The following is a 21,755-nucleotide window of genomic DNA, read 5'->3' as shown; positions in this document are numbered from 1 at the left end:
GAAAAATAAGCAGGCCCAAAATAACTAAAAAAGGACTCACAGTGAATAAAAGAACTAATATGGGTCATTCGGGTTTGGGCATAAGCCCTACCCATTCCTTTTTCCTCCTTTCTCAAACAAGAAGTATTGAGAATTCTCCTCCAGTGCGGCGCCGAGATGAAACAGAAGCAGCATCGCCGAGAAAGTAGGCTCGCCCGCTTCGCCGTCGTCCTCAATCGTGACGCCATCACCGCACCTGACTGCAACGTCAACCACCCTCAGCCGCGACCCAGCGCTGCCACCATCCACCGTCCGCCGTCATCGACGCCATCCTCTGTCCCCGTCGCCCGCCATCGTCGACTGGAGCTTGATGAAGCAGGACGCGCTGGGAAGCCCAGCCTCGCCCCACCGTCTCTTCTGGTCGCAACGACAGCATCGCCTGCGATTCCAAGTCGCGCCGTCGTCGTCCTACGCCGCAACGCCTCGGATCCCTTTCGTCGTCGCCCGAAAGGTGAGGACGAAACCTCGGCGTCTCACACAGCTGGTTGGAAGGTTGCAACGGCGAAAAAAAGACATCCGCAACCCATCTTCTCCCGCCTCACTGCGCCGTCAAATCGCCGATCGCAGTCATCCCACGATGCTCATAGCGGAAAACAAAAAAAGGACAACTCATCCACACAAGAACAAAAATATAAACAGGTATATTGATATTCAAAAACAAAAATACACAGAAATATATATTTTGGCTCCAAACATGCATAGTAATGTACTTACAAGGCAAAATCACTCTCAACAAACACACATTATGTATACGTTTATGAACAGAGTAGCTTAATGTTTATAATTTCGAAAAACAATTTATAACACTCAAATTGTAACAGAGTAGCTTAATGTTTTCCAAAAAGGTTTCTGCATAATTGTCTTGTACATATGTCGAGATATATATACAAACAGCAAATCATGGATATATGTATGCCCAGAACTATCAAATTCAAATTGCATACGCATTCAAACTAATCAACTAGGCAGAGATCAATACAGGCTCTGATACCAAATGTTAGAAATACACAGAACAATATCTCCAGCCATAGTTGTAATCTTTGTTACATTGTTTGAAGAACAGTAAAGAATTTTGGGATTCTGTCTACCACTTGATCTCCTGTACAATTAGATGGTGTAGTGTCAAGTCACAGGAGCAGTGGGAGGACCATACACATATATATAACCTACGTGCCATCATTATAGGTTAAGTAACGGAAACCGTTACTTCCATTTCAAACCACAACATTATGGCCATAAATGGCCTATTAACTTGCACCACTTAATGATGACATAATGGAAATGTTACAAAAAATACTAAAGAAAATAAACAAAGAATAAAGAATTGTGTTGACCAATAAATAATAAGTAGGACAGATAAAATGGGACAGATGGAGTATATAATTAAAATAGCAGATGCTCAGGTTTTCTTTTACGCATTGATAAAATCAACAATATTATCACCACAGTAATTTAAGAAAATTTAAAGTAAAAGACATTTTTTGTCCTAGACTTATAGTGGCACGGACAATTCACTACAAGAAAATTGCTCATTAGTGAGAGTCAAAACCGTCACTAAAAATTCAAAAACCATCATAAAAGACTTTTAATGACGGGAAATTTACCGTCACCACCCGTCGTTATTTCTTCCGTAGATAAAAACAAATAGCGACGGGATATGATACCATCATTAATAAGCAATTTAGTGATAGTGTATTTACCGTCACTAAAACGTTCTTTTTACGACAAAAATTCCCGTCACTGATACAACTACTAACTAGCATAATTTCCTCTCATTATATTCTTGTAACGATGGAAAATACCGTCATTAATATTAATATTTAATAACAAATATTATTTTTTTATTTATATATATTGTTACTTCTCATTAAATATTAATTTTTGTAATACATTTTTTCTCACTAATCGATATTATGTTATGTTATAACTATAAATATTGTATTGGTACATAATGCAATAAAAGTAGACTCAATCAATATATTAAAAGACTTCATCATCACTACCAAAATAAAATGTTTCATACAACTTTGTAAAGATTAAAGACAAAGAAACTAATTATAACAAATAGTCATAGTAATGTATATGTTGGCTAGCTATTTTGCCAAAAGTCTTTTGCATTTGAACTAATTTTGCTCAAGTCATGCAAGATCAGTGGTGAGCTCAAACCCCTGCTTATCATCTCACTCCCAGCTTCGGAATCACAAGCCCCTGTTTGTTGACTGCCAATAAAATCCCAAAATGTTTTAGTGTAAACTTAAGACATAAAATTTCCAAGCTTAGAATTCATCAAACGATCTATCAAATATTTGTAACAAAGCAAGGAGAAAGCAGGAAGGTGACATCTACTATGACATATGATTAAACAAAAAAATTATGTTAAGCTTAATAATAATCATATAATGATAATACATATTGCAATAGAACTATTTTGTGTGTACATCGCCCTATTCTTTCTTGATTATTTCAAGAGTTTAGTGACATTATATACATATTCGGGGAAACAAAGTCAAATATAAATTGAATGGTCCATGATCTTAGTTCACAAGACAGAGAAAAAGAACCATTAACACTGAGCATTAGAAAGTCATACCATCATGCCTCAAAAAAAATTGACAAAGACAACTGATAACGCACCAAACAAATGGATTGTTTACTCAAGAAGAAAGGAAAGAAATCAAGAAATAAAAGGAAAGGGAATCAGTCATCCAATCAAGTAGCAGATTTCCAGAATACAAACAAGGCATGAGTCAAGGGATTGTAGCAGATTTCAGGGATTGCAGCAGATTATCAGGAGAGAATTTTAGGGTGTTTACTTTTATAACATATATATGAGATTATAAATAAAGGAGTTCCCCTTAGTAATAGGCAGGCAGTAGTAATCATAAAATAAGAGCTTCTTACAGCTGGGCAAGACTATTTCTTGCTGGAGGATATTTTATCCTTGTTTCCTGGTTTCTTTTAATTCAATTCTCTGGTTGTTTCTTCCTCACAGCTCTTATCTCTAACAAATTGGTCCGACCTGCCGTGCAATGACCAACACACGAATGGATGCTCGTGTTGACTCATTAGAGAAGAGCCAGGAGGAAATGCATACAGAGATGGAGGTAATGCATTCTGAAATAAAAGATCGTATGGATGGGATAGAAGGTACGCTTGCCAAGATGTCCGAGCTACTCTTTTCACTACATGGGAAAAGGTCAGTAGAATCTAGTGTTTCTCCTGTGGTTGCTGCGGGCGGAAATTCCTCTTCAGATAATATCGATTCTGCACCGGTACCATTGCACCAGGTTCCTTCGGTCATTCCTTCGCTGCAGCCTGGCCGGTTGGAGATTCCAACATTTGATGGCACAGATCCGGTGGGATGGCTAGCACGGGCAGATCAGTACTTTGCCATTCAATGCACCCGTGAGGATTTGAAAGTGCCAACAGCTTTCATCAGTATGGAAGGACCAGCACTTCATTGGCTCCGTTGGCTTCAACAGCAACATCCATCTCTCACGTGGAGTCAGTTTACAACAGAGCTTTTGGAAGAATTCGGTGGTGAACTTTCCGGGCCTCCGATTGAACAATTGGCCGCGCTTCGCCAAATTGGTACTGTAGACGACTTTGCTAATATATTTAGAGCCCGTGTTGCCCAAATTCCAGGTTTAGCGCCTCAAATTCAGCTAGGGTTGTTCCTCAATGGACTGAAGCCGGCAATCTGTGTGCGCCTCCGACCAAACGATGTGACAGATTTACGTACAGCAATAAGGGTTGCACGTGCTGTGGAACGTGAATTGGAGTTCCTCTCTTCTGGTCGTATTCCGGGACGAGTGGTTGATGAAGATGACAATTCTTATAAGAAGAAGACTTCTGCTGGGATTGGATGGTCTTCTGGGCCTACTAAACATTCTTCAGCCCATTCTTATGTATCTCCTCATCCTACGCCCAAGCCATTATCAAACAACCCTCACCAATCAGAAAAAAATCACACCACTTCATATAATTCCCAAACACGCTCTTTTGTTCATCCTATTCGAAATTCCAGTATGAATACACCACAGAAGCAGGCTCGCCAATTCTCCCACCGCGAGTATATGGATATGAGAAACAAGGTCTCTGCTTTCGTTGTCAGCAACCCTACAGTCCGATGCATGTATGTCCGAATAAGTCTCTACGAACTCTCATTGCAGCAGAAGATGAGGGGGATGATGCAGGTGAAGAACCATCCGAATTGGAACGCATCGACTCAGAGCACTTGCAACCAGATACAGTGCAATATTCATTTTTGGACCTTCCATTGACAGCCCTTGGAGGAATCGATGGCCCAAAAACCATGAAGTTTAGAGGCCAAGTTGCAAGTACAGAGGTCATCATTATGGTGGACAGCGGTGCTAGCCACAACTTCATCTCTCATAATTTATCTACCAAGTTGCAGTATCCATTGGAACCCACACAACAATTTGGAGTCAAGTTAGGGGATGGTCGTCGGGTTGAATCCAAAGGCAAATATTTACAGTTACCAATTAATTTGGGTCCTGTCACAATGACATTGGATTGCTTTGTCTTCCCATTAGGAGGTGTTGATATGATCCTTGGAGTCGCATGGCTAGAAACTCTGGGCAATATCAAAGCAAATTGGGCAAGAATGACTATGACTTTCAAAGTTGGGGATCGCCTTATACAGCTTAGTGGGGACCCGTCTTTATCTCGACTTCCTGTCTCTGTCAATGCATTGGAGAACCCAAGCGATGTTGATTTCAGTTGTATATTGTGGGAGATTACTACTCTGCCTTCATCGAACAATGATGATATAGAGATTTCTAATTCCCAACACTCTCAACTTCGTAATTTATTGCAGCAGCACTGCCAAGTTTTCGGTGATCCGCAGGGTTTACCTCCTTCTCGGGCTAATGATCATCAGATTGTTTTGAAGACAGGAACAACTCCAGTAAGTGTTAAGCCTTACCGCTATGGTCATCATCAGAAAGACGAAATAGAACGAATGGTTGGTGAAATGCTTGCAGCAGGAATTATTCAACCTAGTTCCAGTCCATTTTCTAGCCCGGTGTTATTGGTGAAAAAGAAAGACGGTAGTTGACGATTTTGCGTCGACTACCGAGAGCTCAATAAGGTAACGGTAGCAAACAAATTCCCAATTCCGGTCATACAGGAAATGCTAGATGAACTTCATGGTGCTCGATACTTCTCCAAAATTGATCTCCGTTCCGGGTACCATCAGATTAAGGTTGCTACACAAGATGTGGCTAAAACTGCTTTCCGAACGCACTCCGGGCACTATGAATTTTTGGTAATGCCATTTGGATTGACAAACGCACCAGCCACCTTTCAAGCAATTATGAATGACATCTTCCGTCCCCTCCTTCGACAATTTGTGTTGGTATTTTTCGACGATATACTAATATATAGCACTACTTGGAAGCATCACCTGAATCATCTGTCAAGGGTGCTGGGAATACTATCTGCCCACCGGTTTAAAGCAAATGAAAAGAAATGCCAATTTGGTCGGACGACAGTGGAATACTTGGGGCACATTGTTTCACAATATGGGGTGGCTATGGATCCAGCAAAAATATCCTGCGTGCTGCGTTGGCCTCAACCTAAATCCACAAAGGCTGTTCGGGGATTCTTGGGTCTCACAGGCTACTACCGTCGCTTCATACAAAACTATGGGAATATAGCTCAGCCGTTAACTGCACTTCTCAAGAAGGATATGGCAGACAAATTTCATTGGCGCAATAAGGCGCAAATTGCCTTTGATGCGTTGAAGGCTGCTATGACTTCTGCACCAGTCCTAGCAACACCAGATTTTTCACAAACCTTCATTATTGAGTGCGATGCTTCAGGGACAGGTGTGGGTGCTGTTCTTATGCAAGAAGCACGTCCGATAGCATACTTTAGCAAGGCCCTCTCGGGTCGAACCTTGGCAAAATCAGCTTATGAGAAGGAACTGATGGCACTAGTCTTAGCCATTCAACATTGGAGACCATATCTTGGCGGAAGAAAGTTTGTGGTTCGCACTGATCATAGTAGTTTACGCCACCTCATGCAACAACGAGTTACCACCCCATCACAACAAAATTGGGTAGCCAAGCTAATGGGTTATGACTTTGAGATCGCTTACAAGCCTGGCAAAACAAACAAGGCGACTGATGCTTTATCCCGACAACATGAAGAGTTAGAGTTATCGGCAGTATCCTTACCTTTTTGGTTAGATTGGGATGTCCTTGAGGCTGAAATTTCACGGGATACCAATTTAAAACTCATTAGGGATCGATTGGAGCAAGACCCCACTAGTCAGCCACCATTTCAGCTTGTTAATGGGCGGTTGTTTTACAAAGGGCGCATTGTCATACCAGCTACCTCGCCATGGATACCAAAACTATTGGAGGAATTCCATTCTACACCTACAGGAGGTCACTCGGGAGCTTATCGCACTTATCGTAGACTGGCTGCAAGTGTATACTGGCAAGGAATGATGAGACGTGTCCAGCAGTTTGTCGCAGAATGCCTCAGTTGCCAGAAAAATAAGTATGACACCTTGGCCCCTGCTGGCTTACTCCATCCGTTACCTATACCATCAGCAACTTGGGAAGATATTGCTATGGATTTCATCACCGGACTACCTCGATCAAATGGGCTGGATTGCATATGGGTGATAATAGATCGCTTCACTAAATATGCCCATTTTGTGGGGCTACGACACCCGTTCACCGCCAAATCACTTGCTGACATCTTTATGAAGGAGATTGTTCGCCTACACGGAGTACCACGATCCATAGTAAGTGATCGAGACTCGGTATTCTTAAGCAATTTCTGGAAGGAATTCTTTGCCAAGCTCGGAACTAAGCTGCGAATGAGCAGTGCTTACCATCCGCAAACAGATGGCCAGACCGAGGTCCTTAATCGTTGTCTAGAACAATATTTGCGATGCTTTGCTTCTGAACAACCCAAACAATGGGGACGATATCTTCATTGGGCCGAGTATTGGTACAATACTTCGTTTCAAGGGGCTGTTGGGATGTCACATTTTCTTGCCGTATATGGGCGACCCCCTCCGACTTTGCATCAGTACTTACCAGGAGAATTCAAGGTAGCAGCAGTGGCTGAGGAACACATTGATAGAAATGAGCTTCTAAGACAACTTCATCACAATTTGGGGCAAGCACAAAGCCGTATGACAAAGGCGGCAAATACTAAACGACGCGATATGCAGTTCGAAGAAGGTGACAATGTCTTACTAAAACTTCGGCCGCATCGCCAATCATCAGTACAACGTCGCATATACCAGAAACTCGCTCCAAGGTACTATGGGCCATACACTATTGAGAAGAAACTAAGTGCAGTGGCTTACAAGCTAGCACTACCAACTTCAGCCAGAATACATCCCGTGTTTCATGTGTCACAACTTAGGTGTGTCACGGGCCACCACCCTGCAATCACTGAACTTCCAGCAGACATGGTAGTAGAAGACCAAGGGTATATTCCTAAGGATATTCTAGGTACTCGACTCCACAATGGGGTACCACAAGTTTTGGTGCAATGGGAAAATCTGCCCCAGGATGACGCGACTTGGATGGATAGTTCAGATTTTCACGGTCAATTTCCTAAGTCTAGCCTTGGGGACAAGGCTACTTTAGGAGCGGGTGGCAATGATAATGCACCAAACAAATGGATTGTTTACTCAAGAAGAAAGGAAAGAAATCAAGAAATAAAAGGAAAGGGGAATCAGTCATCCAATCAAGTAGCAGATTTCCAGAATACAAACAAGGCATGAGTCAAGGGATTGTAGCAGATTTCAGGGATTGCAGCAGATTATCAGGAGAGAATTTTAGGGTGTTTACTTTTATAACATATATATGAGATTATAAATAAAGGAGTTCCCCTTAGTAATAGGCAGGCAGTAGTAATCATAAAATAAGAGCTTCTTACAGCTGGGCAAGACTATTTCTTGCTGGAGGATATTTTATCCTTGTTTCCTGGTTTCTTTTAATTCAATTCTCTGGTTGTTTCTTCCTCACAGCTCTTATCTCTAACAACAACACACTCACAAAAATACCTGTTACAGGATCTAAAGTAGCAATAAAATTCTTCACCACCAGACCACCTTCTGCAGCAAGCACAGCAGAAGCTCGTGCCTTTTGAGCTGCCTCAGCGTCCTCAAACCTTGAGCACCCTGAATCTGATCCAATTGCGAAATAGATTAACTATACAGAGAAGTGAACCAAAAACTTAGTCAAATTTCTGTTAAACAGTAACAACACTAGTAAACAAATTCATATTATTTTTGCAAGCACGTAATGGAAAGATAAAAGAAAAGAGCAAGCACCTACAGAGATAAAATGAAGAGACTGCCTCAAGAGTAAGGAAATAAATTACTCCGTCTTCACAAACATACACTAAAGTACTAAATAAAAGTCATAGCCATATGCCCATTGCCCATACTGCCATAGCCAAATTGCCAAATTGCCAATCTACCATAGTTCATAGGAAAAAAAATAAACATGCTTTCCCAGTTCCACATTGTACCAATCTGCCGCACCACTAAATAAACATACCAATCTGCCACTTGATAAACAATCTGCCAATCTGTGTGAATTTTTTTATATATAAATCAAACTATCAAAGTGAACAAATTACAATTTACAGATACTCAAATATAAATTATAAAATTAGTATTTGTAACTTACCCTTAAGAGTTGGAACTTAAAAGAAGTGAAGAACCTAAAATCGGAACAAGTCTGAGGACTGAGATGGGTGAGGGCGTGAGGCGGTGAGTGGCGAGCCGACAACTTGGCGAGGGCGTGAGTGAAAGCTGCCCCAATTTAGGGTTCGATTGTTCGAGAGGGGTAGTGAGGGTGTAAACCTTGATAGTTCACTAACTTTGATCTTTGGATGCAATGACCAAATCCTTGATGCCATTCACAAGTACAACTAGACCACTCACTTCTCACACATTGACTTTAAAGATAGTTCAACAGTATGAATATCAAAGCACCAGAACACACTGTTTAAGAGACTCAGTACTGCATATTAATGATTATTGACCTTGATTGCAAAATATTTGCAATATCTCATTCATGACCCAACAACTTCTACCCTAGGATTACATTTGTACTATCTAGTAATATGAAAAAACATAGGCAATTAATGGGACAATTAGATATGCAGATTACTCCAAAATTTCCTGTTTTAAAAGTTGGCAATTAGATATCTAATTCTTTCGAACATTAACATCCACAATCTAAAGGCAATGCTCCACACAAGGATCACTGTGTGGAGATCATCAGAGAGCAACAAGTAATATAAATCATAAAAGATTAATGTGGAACGCAATAAGAAATAGCAACCAAAAACATAAATGCAAGCAAAGATTAAAGAACTACTTTTGCTAGTGTCATATGTTATTACTGGAAAAAAAGAAAAAAGCATAAAGCTAACTTAATAAAACTGACTAATGCTGCTTTTAATTTTACCTCCGAGGATGACGAAAAGACATGAGCTTTGGCCTCCATTCTTGACCTCTGCCTCAGAAAATGATATCAGCAAAAGTAGAGATGTGTATCTAACATTGCATTACAGTACTTGAAGAAAATCAGAGGGGAGGTCAAAATTACCTGATTCCAAATCCACAGAAGATTTAGAGATTGCCATTTGCCAAAAAGAACAAACTTTCAAGAAGATACCACACAAGGGTTTTAAGGCGGATCGTAGGAACAATAACTTATAGAGGAAAGCTGAAAAGAGAAGAGAAACGAGACAAAGCAGACTCCTTGGTTACATCAGACATTTGTTTTGTTTTTATGAGATATATAGATATATAGATGACCCATATATGTTGCTTTCCAAGTTAAAAAGTGAAGCAATTCTGTTTGGCAACCCATCGACTTAGAGAGTTAGAGTACAAAACAACTCGGGGAATTTGACCAAAAATCCATCAAAATCCCTTAACATTTCTGAATTCCCACCCAGATTCATATACTCAGATAAGCAACCCATCGACTTAGGCATATGCGAAAACAAAAGCACCAAATTCGAAGAAATTTTCGGAAACTCGACACTAGCCTTACCTGGGAGGATTACTCATTGTCAGAACCTCGTCATAATTTTTGGGAACTCGACATTCTGGCGACGGTGCTTGTAGCACTGCGGCTGGGAGGCGGAGAAGACAAATCTGAGATCTATTTTAAGAAAAAAAAAAAAGCAAAAGAAAAGAAAAAAATCTATCGTTACCTTTGAGCCTTTGAAACAGATCAGAAGGCGGAGCGTCGTTGCCGTCATCCCCAGCCACGGATCTTCTGGAGAGCATTTGATAACCAGCAACTTATCAGATTGAACGACCACCAGCCGTGAAGATTCCGGAGCTTCTGGAGAGCATCGCAAAGAGAATATTAGAAGAACGAGAAGAGTCTTGGCGACTTGACTCTTGAGGGCGCCCAAAAAGTAAATTTTGGTGGGAAGTAAATTTGAGTGAAATAAATCTCAGATATCAATAGTGAGAGTAACAACATCTTTAGAATCAATAGTGAGAGTATATTTTTAAAATAAATATAAAATAAAAATTTCTGTCACTAAATAATAAACTTTTAGCTACAGTAATTTTTTACTCTCACAAAAAGTGTGTAAATAATACATTTAGTGATGGGTTTTTCTACCCGTCACTAATTTTTTGCCGTTAAAAGTTGTTTTTCTTGTAGTGATTTTGGTCCTCCATAAAAAAATCAGACAATTTGTGGACACTCTTATTGTGACGAGGGCAATTTTGGTCCCCCGTCACTCTTCCCGTTAGATACTCCGTTTGAGAAGGGGTATTTACATCTTTTCATCATACCTCCTTCTTCATCATCGTCTACTCTGCTTCTTTACTTACGCCAGTCACCCATAGCCGAAAAACCAAGGTCCAAGGTCATCGGAGATGCTGCTGTTCGTTGATATTCAGTCTTTGCCGGATCTACTTGATGCTACTGTGGGTAAGGCTTGAATTTTGGTATTAGTACCGGTGCCCGGATACCCTCCATCTCGGCTCTACACTACCCAGAGGAGTGTTAGCATTTCAGCAGACTGAGTTTGTAATTGTAGGCAGTCATCGCCGCCGATCTGTAATGTCTCGGCTTGAACGCCTGATTCTGATCCCAGACGCCACCGGTCTCGATTCGATCAGGAACCGAGGTAATTTCCCTGCAGCGCTCCCATTAGTGTATATAATATTTATGTGTGTCTATATTAGATGTATACGAAGAGCATATTTCTTCTTCTCTGTATGTGCGTCTCTACGATTGCGGTGGTGAATTTTTGTAAGTACTGAAAGATTGGGAAACACTTCAGATGATTGACTCATTATTCTGATGGAATGTCACGATCTGTTGTTACAATTAGTTGCGAACATATGGCTTCCAAGTGTTTGCCGATGAATATTCTGGATTAGGAATGCCGGATGTTGAAGTTCTTTTGTATTTTGCTGATTAACTAGGTTCTTCAAGCTTTGATGTGCCTGGGAACCATGAATAGATCCTTGTCCTTGGTCTGTTGAGATCTCCTTAATTTTGATTTTATTGAATTCTGGTAAAAATCTTCTATTTATTGTTTAAGAAACCTTTAAAAATTTTCCATTTTATCAATTCAAGGTTACATGATAAAGCTTGCAGCAGTATAGCTCAGAGCCGTAGATGTTAGAATTTATCTGAATAGAATGAGGGGACTCTGGAGAGTGGGGTACAATGAATTGATTAGTTTGTGTATATGAGTATTTGAAAGCTAAAACTAGTTAAGTGCCTAGCCTTTGCAAGCTGCATCTAGTTGGATGTGTATATTTTCTTCACCATTCTTCATTGTTGTTGCTACGTTTGATAGGTTTGTCTCTTCTGGTGTGAGGTGATATTACTTGATCAGCATTATCCCTTGCTTTGAGATGAAGTGGCTTCCATTCAGTAGCATTAAGTGGATCTGGCAAAGACTGAACAGCGACGAACATCAGCATCTCCGATGACTTTGGACCTTGGATTTCCGGCGGTGGGTGACTGGTGTAAGTAAAGAAGCAGAGCAGATGATGATGAAGAAGGAGGTATGATGAAAAGACGTAAATACCCCTTCTCAAACGGAGTATCTAACGGAAAGAGTGACGGAGGATCAAAATTGTCCTCGTCACAATAAGAGTGTCCACAAATTGTCTGATTTTTATGGATGACCGAAATTGTTCGTGCCACTATAAGTTTAGGACCAAAAATGTCTTTTACTCAAAAATTTATTTAAAATTATATAAAACTTCACAAATACCATGGGCATCAATTTGGAGTTTAGTAAAGTGGTGAACATAAAACTTACCTCAAAAGCCCAAAATCTACCACACACACTTACCACCTAGAATTAATGATCTTTGACCGCTAATTCTTGAATCAATGATGACAAGAAAAGAGCCTGCATGGGTAGCTCAACTGGTCATAGAGGTGAAACTTTGGAAGAATGACTAGGGATCGAGTCTCACTAGCGGCAGTGTAGGAGCAACCTCTCAAAGTGAGGGGGGCTCCTTGTGCGCAGTGAGCACCGGTCTAGCCTCTGTGATTAATGTTCAGTTGGACAAGAAAAGAGACTAGACCCTTGATAAACAAGGGGAAAGCTAGGGTTTTATTTTTTATTTTATGTGTATAGGGAGCATGGTTGCAGTAGGCGCTAGGCGCTAGTCGAGCGGCCGGGCAGCGCCTAGGCGGCGCTAGGCGAGCACCAAAAAAATCAAAATAAATAGTGGTACACTTGCCGTTTGACAATTTTAATGAGGTTGTTTTCAACATTCAATCAGATAAGACAGCCAAATAAATGAAGTAATGATAATTTATAAGTCATAATATCATAATAATATTAAAATTAATAATTAATGAAACACGACATCAGACAAAATCGGTCAAAATTGGACGAAATCGGTCAAAATCGGATGGCTTAGCCAAGTTGGTCGAGTAGGTCGAGTAGGCCGAGTTGTCCGGCTAGGCGGCCGGCCGAGGAATGGCTGCCTACACCCTAAACCGGCAAGTCTTGGTGCCGCCTAGCGCCTCGGTGCTTAGGCGGCCGAGTTTTGCAACCTTGATAGGGAGCGAGGGAGGAACGACACAGAGAGAGAGAAGTCGAAGAGGAGGGAAAAAATATAATGAGACTAGGGTTAACTCATGGAGGATATTTATAGAGGAAAAATATAATTATGTAGACTAGTATAATAGGGATAGGAAAATATGAGATTAGGAATATATAGATATGTGTATGAATAGCCTTGTAGGTATATATATATTGAGATTAGGAAGAAAATCAACATATATATATATATATATATATATATATATATATATATATATATATATATATATATATATATATGTATATATATATATATATATATATATGTATATATATATATACCAGGACTATGTGGTCTAATGGTACCTGGGTTGGACTTTCATTTGGAAGATTATGAGTTTGAGCCTCAGTGGAGGCGTTATTGGTTCTTTGTGTTTCAGTAGGTTGAGAAAGTATATGAACACATACTACAATGTAATAGAGCCAGTAACTTTTAAATATATATATATATATAAGAGGCGTGTATGTATATACATCTACATACATACCTACAAATGTTGGTGTAATTCATATTATTTTGATTTTAGTAAGACACATAAAATGGGGCAGAGAGTATTTATTTAATGATTTTTCTTATTTACCCTCTATTATATTATTTTCTTCCATTTAATAACACTGCATTCTGTTAGTATAAACTCTTTTATGTAAACCACAATGTCGATCCAGGTCCACCCGGTTCGCTCCGAGAAGCACAGAAGGAATCGTCACTTGTGGGAATTGAACCCGGGTAATCCCAGAGTTCTCCCACACAAAGAGAGCTCATTTGCCACTTGAGGTACCCTGTTGGGTCCATTAGTATATACTCTAGTAATGGAATATTCCGTTAACTAGTTATTATTCTTAACTTATTAATTTCTGTAAGAAAAGTCTTAGGTTCGAATCGCATCCCAATCAGAGTTACATAATTGTTAAACATATACTATGAATATGTTAAAATGTATTAAGAAATCTACAATATAAAATTTAACATAAACTTTGGTCAAATAATTAGCCCGACTAAATACATAGCATTCAAAGTTGATCTGAGCATCAAAGATGATTTCAGAAACCTTGAAAATCATTTTCCTGCATTTTTTTTTTTTAAAAAAAAATTGTAGGTGAATTTTTTTTTTTTTAGTTTAATTAATCTTTTTTTGATTATTTGGAACAAGACTCAATATTTCAATTGTGTTTTTGCATTATTGGAATGATTTAGGTCATTATGGTATTAATATTTTTTGTATGTATTTCTATAATGCACAATTGTACATTACTTTACAAATATTGTACTATTATATTTTTATCGGACAAAATTGTTTTTACGTCATTGTCAAACCTGCACGACCTAACTACAAAGTTGTTGATAAGAAATACAACTATACCTACACTCTAAATGGGTAGGATCATTTTCCAAAGAATTGACAATGTTGACATCCCAATGGTTCCAATTGAACGAATTTACACATCATTTTCAGAATTTTATCCATGCATGCATGAAAACTTTAAAGAAATTGGTAAGTTAATTTTTACCATAGAGTTAATACCTCCAATGATCCTCCGAGTATTAGCGATTTACCAGCGATGATCATCCGAGTTTTAAATGACCTCCAATGGTCCTCCATGTTTTAAAAAAATAACCACTCATGATCCTAATTCTTAAAAAATTCCGAGTTTAAAATAACCACAAGACATCCTAAAAGACCACTACAGTCTACAAGTACAAAGTGATGTGGGCAAACCCAAGAGTCATTGTGACACCCCGAAATCCGAATTCAATTAAGGGATTAATTAAGTAATTAATCCTATTTCAATTTGTAATTTAATTTCTTAAATTCCTGAAATTCCATAGTCGGGGACTAGTATTGACTAGTCAACCCCAAAGTCAAAGTTGTACCTTGAGCTTTGTAAGGAGTTCCCCTATTTCCTTACATCCCTTCATGTTAGTAAGGGTATTCTTGACCTTTCACCTTGCGTTAGTATTGTAACCTAACCTAGTAAGAACACCTCATTTCTCTCCTTACACTTTCCAAAATTCTAGCTCCACCTTCTCTCTAAAAAGGTAGATAGCTTTTCTTCCAAGCCAAATTGAAGCTTTGCCAAGACTTCAAGAGTTGTCTCCAAGATTCTACCTTTCATACATTTGGGCATCTAGGAGGGTAAGATCCATGTTAATCTTGTGTTTTTAGTGTTTTCTTAGGTGTCTTTTCTTAAAGATAGAATCTTTATGATTTTTTGGTGTGTTCTTGAAGTGGGTTTGGAAGGTGAGCTTTGATAAGAGCTTGGTGAGGTGTTAAGTGAAGGTTTTTGTCTACAAGAGGTAACCCATGCTCTACAAAATCTATTTTGCTTACCTATATTATGATTTCTTGGATTCTACATGTGTTTTGCTATGAAATATGAGTGTTTATGCATTGTCTTGTGAAAATGCATATCTAGAGCTTGTGTTTAGGGTTCTTATATGCCATTGCTTGGCTATTCCTTTGATTCAAGTCATTTTGTTGTATTTGGTGAGATTTGGCATGTTTTGGACTTGAATTTGAGTTTGGAGATGAAAATTCCTGAAGGGATTATTTTGCTACAGGTGCGTACCCGCGGGCAGAACGGCGGGTAGGAGGTCCACCCGTCGCCCACCCGCGGGAACGTGTTTCTTGTGGGTATATGTACCCGCGGGTAGGGGTCTACTCGTGGATCCACCCGCGGGGTATATGTTCCCCGTGATTCTTTTGACTCAGTATTTGGTCTTTTGACTTCCCGATGTTCTTTTGTGGAACTATTTGACTCAGTTTCGTATGTCTAGAACTATATGGTAGGAATCCATGTAGGTTTTGGTGTCTTAAATCGTGCTAAGTGTTCAACATTGTGTTTCGGTGAACCGTGATGGGTCTTGTGTGTTCTTCGGAACTACGTTTGGTTTACCCGTTTAATAAGCATGCTAGTTCGGTGTTTATATGCTAGCATGTGTGTTGTTTGTACCTTCATTGGTTGATGATAACTTGTGTTATTCATCGTTGTTGTTGTTGGGCTGTGACTCATTCCTTGATTGAGTATGGTTTCATATCTTCGTTGTGATCCGTTGATTGATTCCTGTTGTGGTGTGATGTGTGTGTGGCTTTACCTGGATTGCACGATTTGTGGTATGGGACACTAGTTACCAAGGTATTGCAGTGGTCCTCGTGGTGGGCATGACGTGATTATGGAGCTGTGGCCTTTGTGTAAGGTTCACGTGTTTATTTTTGGGATAACATGTGTTATCCAGGGCATGTGTTGCCATGTGTGATCGGTACCCTCGTGTACTATGAAATCGGTGGTTCTGTTGGAAGGACTGTTGGAGGGGGAACGACGGTTCCCGGGGGAATAAGGTTGGACTTGGTGTACAGGGGTCCTGGAGGTAACAGTTGGAACTAGATATAAGGTTGGGGGTAGCCATAAGGTTGGAACCGGGCATAAGGAAGGCATATCAACTCGTGATGGGTGATGTCACGAGGGCTTGTGTAGCCGTTGTTGTGAGTTCTCTTCTTGTGACGTGTGTAGTCACAAAGGCATGTGTTGCCGTTTGTTGTGTCTTTATTCCTTTGAGTTATGCATGTCGGGTATTAATCTATTGAGTGATGATAGATTATACCTTGAGACTTCTTGTGAGTCGTTGTTGTTCTTTGTAGTCTTGGGATGTGTTCCCGTGTTCTTGTTGAGAGTGTTAAGTCTTGTGTTGACTATTACTCTTGGTTTTTGACTTATATATATGTATTCCGTTTCGAAAATGGCTTTACAAACTTATATCTATTCTATGTATGATATTTCACATGTATTGGTGGGTTACCAGCATTATTCGCTGACCGAGCGTCGTCCCATGTTTTATATGCTTCTTTCAGGTAATGCTTAGACGAGTGCGCGGTCTAGTGCCTGCTAGTATAGCTCCCCTTTTATGTTTTGTGGCTTGTGAGCCAAACTAGACTTAGTACTTGGTTTTGTTGGTTGTAGACTTTAAACAATGCAGATTTAGCCTGTGCGTTCACCCTTGGGTGAGCGTGGCATAGCACCCCGTTTCCTTTGTTTTATATATTTCCTCTTTCAGTCTTCCGCTGTGTTTAATGTTTGGTTTAGATATCTGCATGTTTTAAGACTTTAAATAGCATGGTTTTAGGGGGTGTTACAGTCATGGCCCACTTTGGCATCCCTAAAGCCCTATGTCTCCTTTGATATTTGTTTTCTTCATTGTGATTGTAATAAATTCATGTTTTATTGGGAAAAAAAATCATAAGTTATTCAAACAATACAGAATTTATGTCAACATATGAATTTGAATCTCCATTATTGGAAATTTCAAATTTAAATTAATCAAATTTCATTTCCCAAAAACATAAGGTATGAACATAGTTATTTTTCAGTTGATTTTGATTTGTTTGATAATTATTACCTGTTTGACTTGGTTAAACAATCAATATGTGTGTTTGGTTAATTATCTTTTTGTAACAACATATTGTTTCAAAATGCTAAAATTCAAAAAATTGCTCAAAACAATTTTTTGAGAAAATTAATTATACCCTTAAACTAATAGCTAATTTACCAAACATCTTTATACAACCTGCTAATGCTATCAGCTAGTCAAACCCACTAACTCAATTAGCTAACAACTATTTGCCAAACAACCCAAAAACTTTTTAACTTTTTTTTTTTAAACTTGAGTCCAAATTTTAGAATACCAAAACTATCTTGATTATCCAAAATAAAGAAATTAAGATTGGACACTAGTTAGCAAAAACAAAAGAGGAAATTACATTTTTTGTCCTATGACTATTAGGGTCTTGCTAATTTCAATTCACGACTTTAAAAACTAACAATTTAGTACCCTAATTATGCAATTTTTAACATATTTGGTCCATCCGGTCAAATTGCCAGCCAATTGTTGCCGGAATCTTTTAAGCTATTTTAATTTGTTAATTCGAGGGGCAAATCGGTCATTCTAGGTTCTTCCTTCTTTGGAATTGTTATGGGAACAACATCATCGGCGCCGACGCGGCGTTATGACCTTCTCCTTCTCTATCGCTATTGTCGTCGTCGTAAATCTCAGGCTGAGAAACCACCTCGTCGTCTAATTCTTCCTCGGTTTCAAGAACCCCATTCTCTATTTTTCTTAATGAAAGCCTGAGGCGGCCGTCGGATCTTTCGGCCTAGAAGAAAGATCTGTACAGGGTAACGGCGACGATGGTAATGACTAACCGGCCGCCTTCACGGCGGGGCCTGACCTAGACCCCGTCGTCGCCGCTGATTGACGTCAGGGGCAGTGGGAACACACTAGTCTGATTAGATTTTTTAGAAGAACAAAACACCTCTCGATACTTGTAGCACTTCTCGCTTTCCGCAGCCACCGTCAGGGAATTCTCTTTCTTCGGTAACCGATTTGCAATTCCAGAGAAGGAAGAACATGAAATGACCGATTTGCCCCTGAATTTGGCCGGATGGACCAAATCTGTTAAAAATTGAATAGTTGGGGTACTAAATTATTAGATTTTAATGTCGTAGATTGAAATTAACGAGACCCTAATAGTCATATGACCAAAAGTGTAATTTTTTCAAAAAGAAAATTATACATATCCACACATATGTAATCACTATGAAATAGGAAAAAAAACAATAAAATACCACTCTTCTCTGTTGTAGAATTTCTTTAAAATAGATCAGATTTTGGGAATGCCCATTAATCCATTATATTTTACAAAATTTGGTACATGTGACTTTAAAAAGGAAACATTAAAAACAAGGCAGAAGTGTCAAATAGGTCAATCTACTATCTCGAAGTGTTCAATTCACCCCACCATCTAAAGCATATGCTAATTGGACACACTTACAACCTAAAATTTTAGCTTTTTTCGTAGGTTACCTAAAAAGGACACACTTGACACTTTGGAAGAGTTATTGGAAAAAAGGCAGGGTAGCCTCCACCCCAAGGCAATGGCAGTAACTGAGGAAGGCCGTCAGCAGGCAGTCAGAATTGGGCGTCAGCTGACCTGGCACTATCCCGTAGTATTGGAGAAGGAGGACAAGAAAAGGCGAGAGGGGTACACGGAAGCCGGACCGAACGGACTGATAGTGGATACTCACATACCCGCCGCAGGGGGGGATCCGTTATTAACTGATCACCCGGGCGACGAGTCACCGCCGCCGTGCCCAACAACCGACGTGCGTGCAAAAAATCCACTTCCCGAAGAGAGGACCGCCGGCCAGCCGGCCAACCCAAGTCCTCGAATATTCCTGGCTCCTGGCCGATGGGACCGTCCCCCGGCTCCCCCCGAAGCGGAAGTAGTAGCCGAAGGGTTGGCTGTCTTGCCCTGACGAGCGTCTTCGTCGGGGGAGGACAAGAAGAAGAAGAGGAGGACGACATGGTAAAAATGCGGAAAGAAGTATTGGAGGAGTAGGAAATAGAAGGCTCACCTGAAAGAAGACGACGGCCGGAGAACAGAAGGGCGAGGATGAAGAATGCCGGTCGCCGAGGGTTGAGCTTGGGAAGAGAAGTCTAGGGAGCGTGAAGGGAAAAAGGTAAGGAGGAAGGAGAGTATATATAAGGTTGGACGGGCGATGAGATCGTGACGCGTGTCTCAGATCGGACGGACGGGAGTTAGCTGACGTTACATTTGAGATGACAGTTACAAAGAGACACGCTTTGAAAAACGTAACCGGCTGAATTAGCGCGAAGAGTCATGATTAGGTCTATCGCAACTGTACCACTCCATAGAACCAGTCGGGAACAACGGAATCAGCCGGGAACCCGCTTCGGTTGCTGACGGATCAGGGCAAACCAAGAAGCCAAACAGCCAGGGTGCTTGGGGAACTTGTGTTCTTTTCTCTTTCTTTACTTTTTCAGGTTAACGTCCAGCTAAAACCTAAAAAAGTGAGGGATTGGTGATAGATACCCCAAATCAGCCGCCTGGACGGGAAGCTAGACTAGGCAGCCGGATTTACAGGCAACGCATTACTTGGTAGGAGGAAGATCCATGGAGACCTCTCGGACACGGCACAGTACGCCCCATAAGTGACAGCGACTCACTTTCTAGCAGCCAGCCCACCAGCCGGCGCGTCCCTAGGCGGACTCTCAGAAGTGACGCGATCAGGCGACCATCTACGGTGGTCGGCTTGTCCCGGGCCGAATACAGGGTTCGATAGGGCGACCAAGCCACACGGGCAGTGCGTCCCCGATCGCGTGCCTTTCCGAGATCCGGCCGGGCGACTAGGCTTTGCGAAAAGGGTGCCGCTAACTAGGGCCGAGCGCCCAGGAAGGCGCCCGCGCGCAATCGGGACCATTCACGTCCGGGTGCACACCCAGAGACGCGTATCAGCGGATCCTGCGGAAGCAATCTTTGCTCGTTAGGCAGTTTCCTTAGTTAATTCAGACGGTAAAGGTAGTTAGTTAGCGGTTGCCTCAGCCTTTACGTCAGCCCTACCTCTTTGACTCGGTTGAAACGCCAGCCCTACTTACCATGTATAAACCCCACATCTATGTATAAATATCCCCCTGGATCATCATGTATCGAATTGACATTTTTTAGGGCAAAACCCTAGAGAAATAATATCACATTATTCTCTCTTTATTACATTATCTTTATTTTCACTATCTCGCAAATAAAAGAGCTTTATTCCCTTTCCGGTAGTGTTGGCCTGCCGGGCAGCCATGAGGCTGTGAAAACCAACAATATACAATAATAAAAAAAAAAAAGAAGGAAAATTTGCACTTTTCATCCCTAAGTTATAGGGTTATTGTAGAATTCATCTCTAATTAATAGTCGTACTAATTTTGTGTCCCTAAAATATACTCCGTAATTGATGTTGCAAATTTCGTCCCTTTACTAACAAAACATTAGGAACGAAATTTGCAACGTTAGTATAGCTTAGAGACGAAGAGTGACCACAACCTGTTATTAAAAGGATGAAATTTGTGACGTCAATTATAGTTTAGGGCCGAAAAGTAAGCACAACCAACAATTAGGGACGAATTCTGCAATTACCCAATAACTTAGGGACGAAAATTGTAACTTTCGAGTTCATTTAATATATACATAATAGATTTTTTATTTTTTATTTTTAAAAAAGGAGGGGGCCAAAAGTGTAATTTATCCATATTATAATATATATATATATATATATATATATATATATATATATATATATATATATATATATATATATATATATATATATATACTAAAATGGGGCCCCAAGGGGTAGCTCCGCCCCGGATAGCACGGATTGTTAGGTAGAATGACAGTTATGCCATGGACCTGGGTCCACCTTGCAAGGTGGACCTGAGTCAAAATACACAATGCATATACCGAATTGTTCACAATGCTTAGGGTTTATGTTGCAAAAAATATGCTTAGGATATTTTCTAGTGATGCTTCCCTCTAAAATTGCTATTGCACTCGTTACTCCAACATTTCTACCATAGGTCATAATTATGTATTTTTGAAATATTTACTTTTATGAAAATTTGATAATCTTACATTGATATACGCCAGAATACCGAATTATACTTTGATATAAATTCTGAAGCACTAATTTTAAAATACACCTTGGGAAACAATGCGCACAATACTTGTGTGGTAACTAGTCACTATATAAATAGGAAC

General features: G+C 40.1%; 2 protein-coding genes across 9 annotated transcripts; one reads left to right on the top strand and one right to left on the bottom strand.

Moving 5' to 3' along the window:
- Positions 1-3,083: 3,083 nt before the first annotated feature.
- Positions 3,084-5,119, top strand: LOC109183619. The gene is made up of 2 exons (XM_019333687.1): positions 3,084-3,947; positions 4,067-5,119. Exons 1-2 carry the CDS (start codon positions 3,084-3,086, stop codon positions 5,117-5,119), a joined length of 1,917 nt encoding a protein of 638 aa, XP_019189232.1.
- Positions 5,120-7,705: 2,586 nt separating this feature from the next.
- LOC109183710 (la protein 1-like) lies at positions 7,706-10,476 on the bottom strand. 8 transcript variants are annotated; one of them, XR_002054604.1, is made up of 6 exons: positions 10,273-10,476; positions 10,110-10,191; positions 9,516-9,563; positions 8,598-8,628; positions 8,369-8,513; positions 7,706-8,221 (listed from the first exon to the last, which is right to left on the bottom strand). XR_002054604.1 is itself a non-coding variant. In XM_019333773.1 (4 exons), exons 1-4 carry the CDS (start codon positions 10,346-10,348, stop codon positions 8,200-8,202), a joined length of 228 nt encoding a protein of 75 aa, XP_019189318.1. In that variant the 5' UTR covers positions 10,349-10,476; the 3' UTR covers positions 7,706-8,199. The 8 variants fall into 8 exon arrangements, 2 of the variants coding, with proteins under 2 accessions (XP_019189318.1, XP_019189317.1); XR_002054603.1 differs by having other exon boundaries at positions 8,373-8,513; XR_002054606.1 differs by lacking the exons at positions 10,110-10,191; positions 10,273-10,476 and adding an exon at positions 9,657-10,102 and having other exon boundaries at positions 8,373-8,628.
- Between the last annotated feature and the right edge of the window lie 11,279 nt (positions 10,477-21,755).

The sequence above is a fragment of the Ipomoea nil genome, unplaced genomic scaffold (genome assembly GCF_001879475.1).
Source record: "Ipomoea nil cultivar Tokyo-kokei standard unplaced genomic scaffold, Asagao_1.1 scaffold1149, whole genome shotgun sequence".
Taxonomy (NCBI): domain Eukaryota; kingdom Viridiplantae; phylum Streptophyta; class Magnoliopsida; order Solanales; family Convolvulaceae; genus Ipomoea; species Ipomoea nil.
The sequence above is the reverse complement of the archived record's forward strand: the minus strand, read 5'-3'. Positions and strand labels throughout refer to the sequence as shown.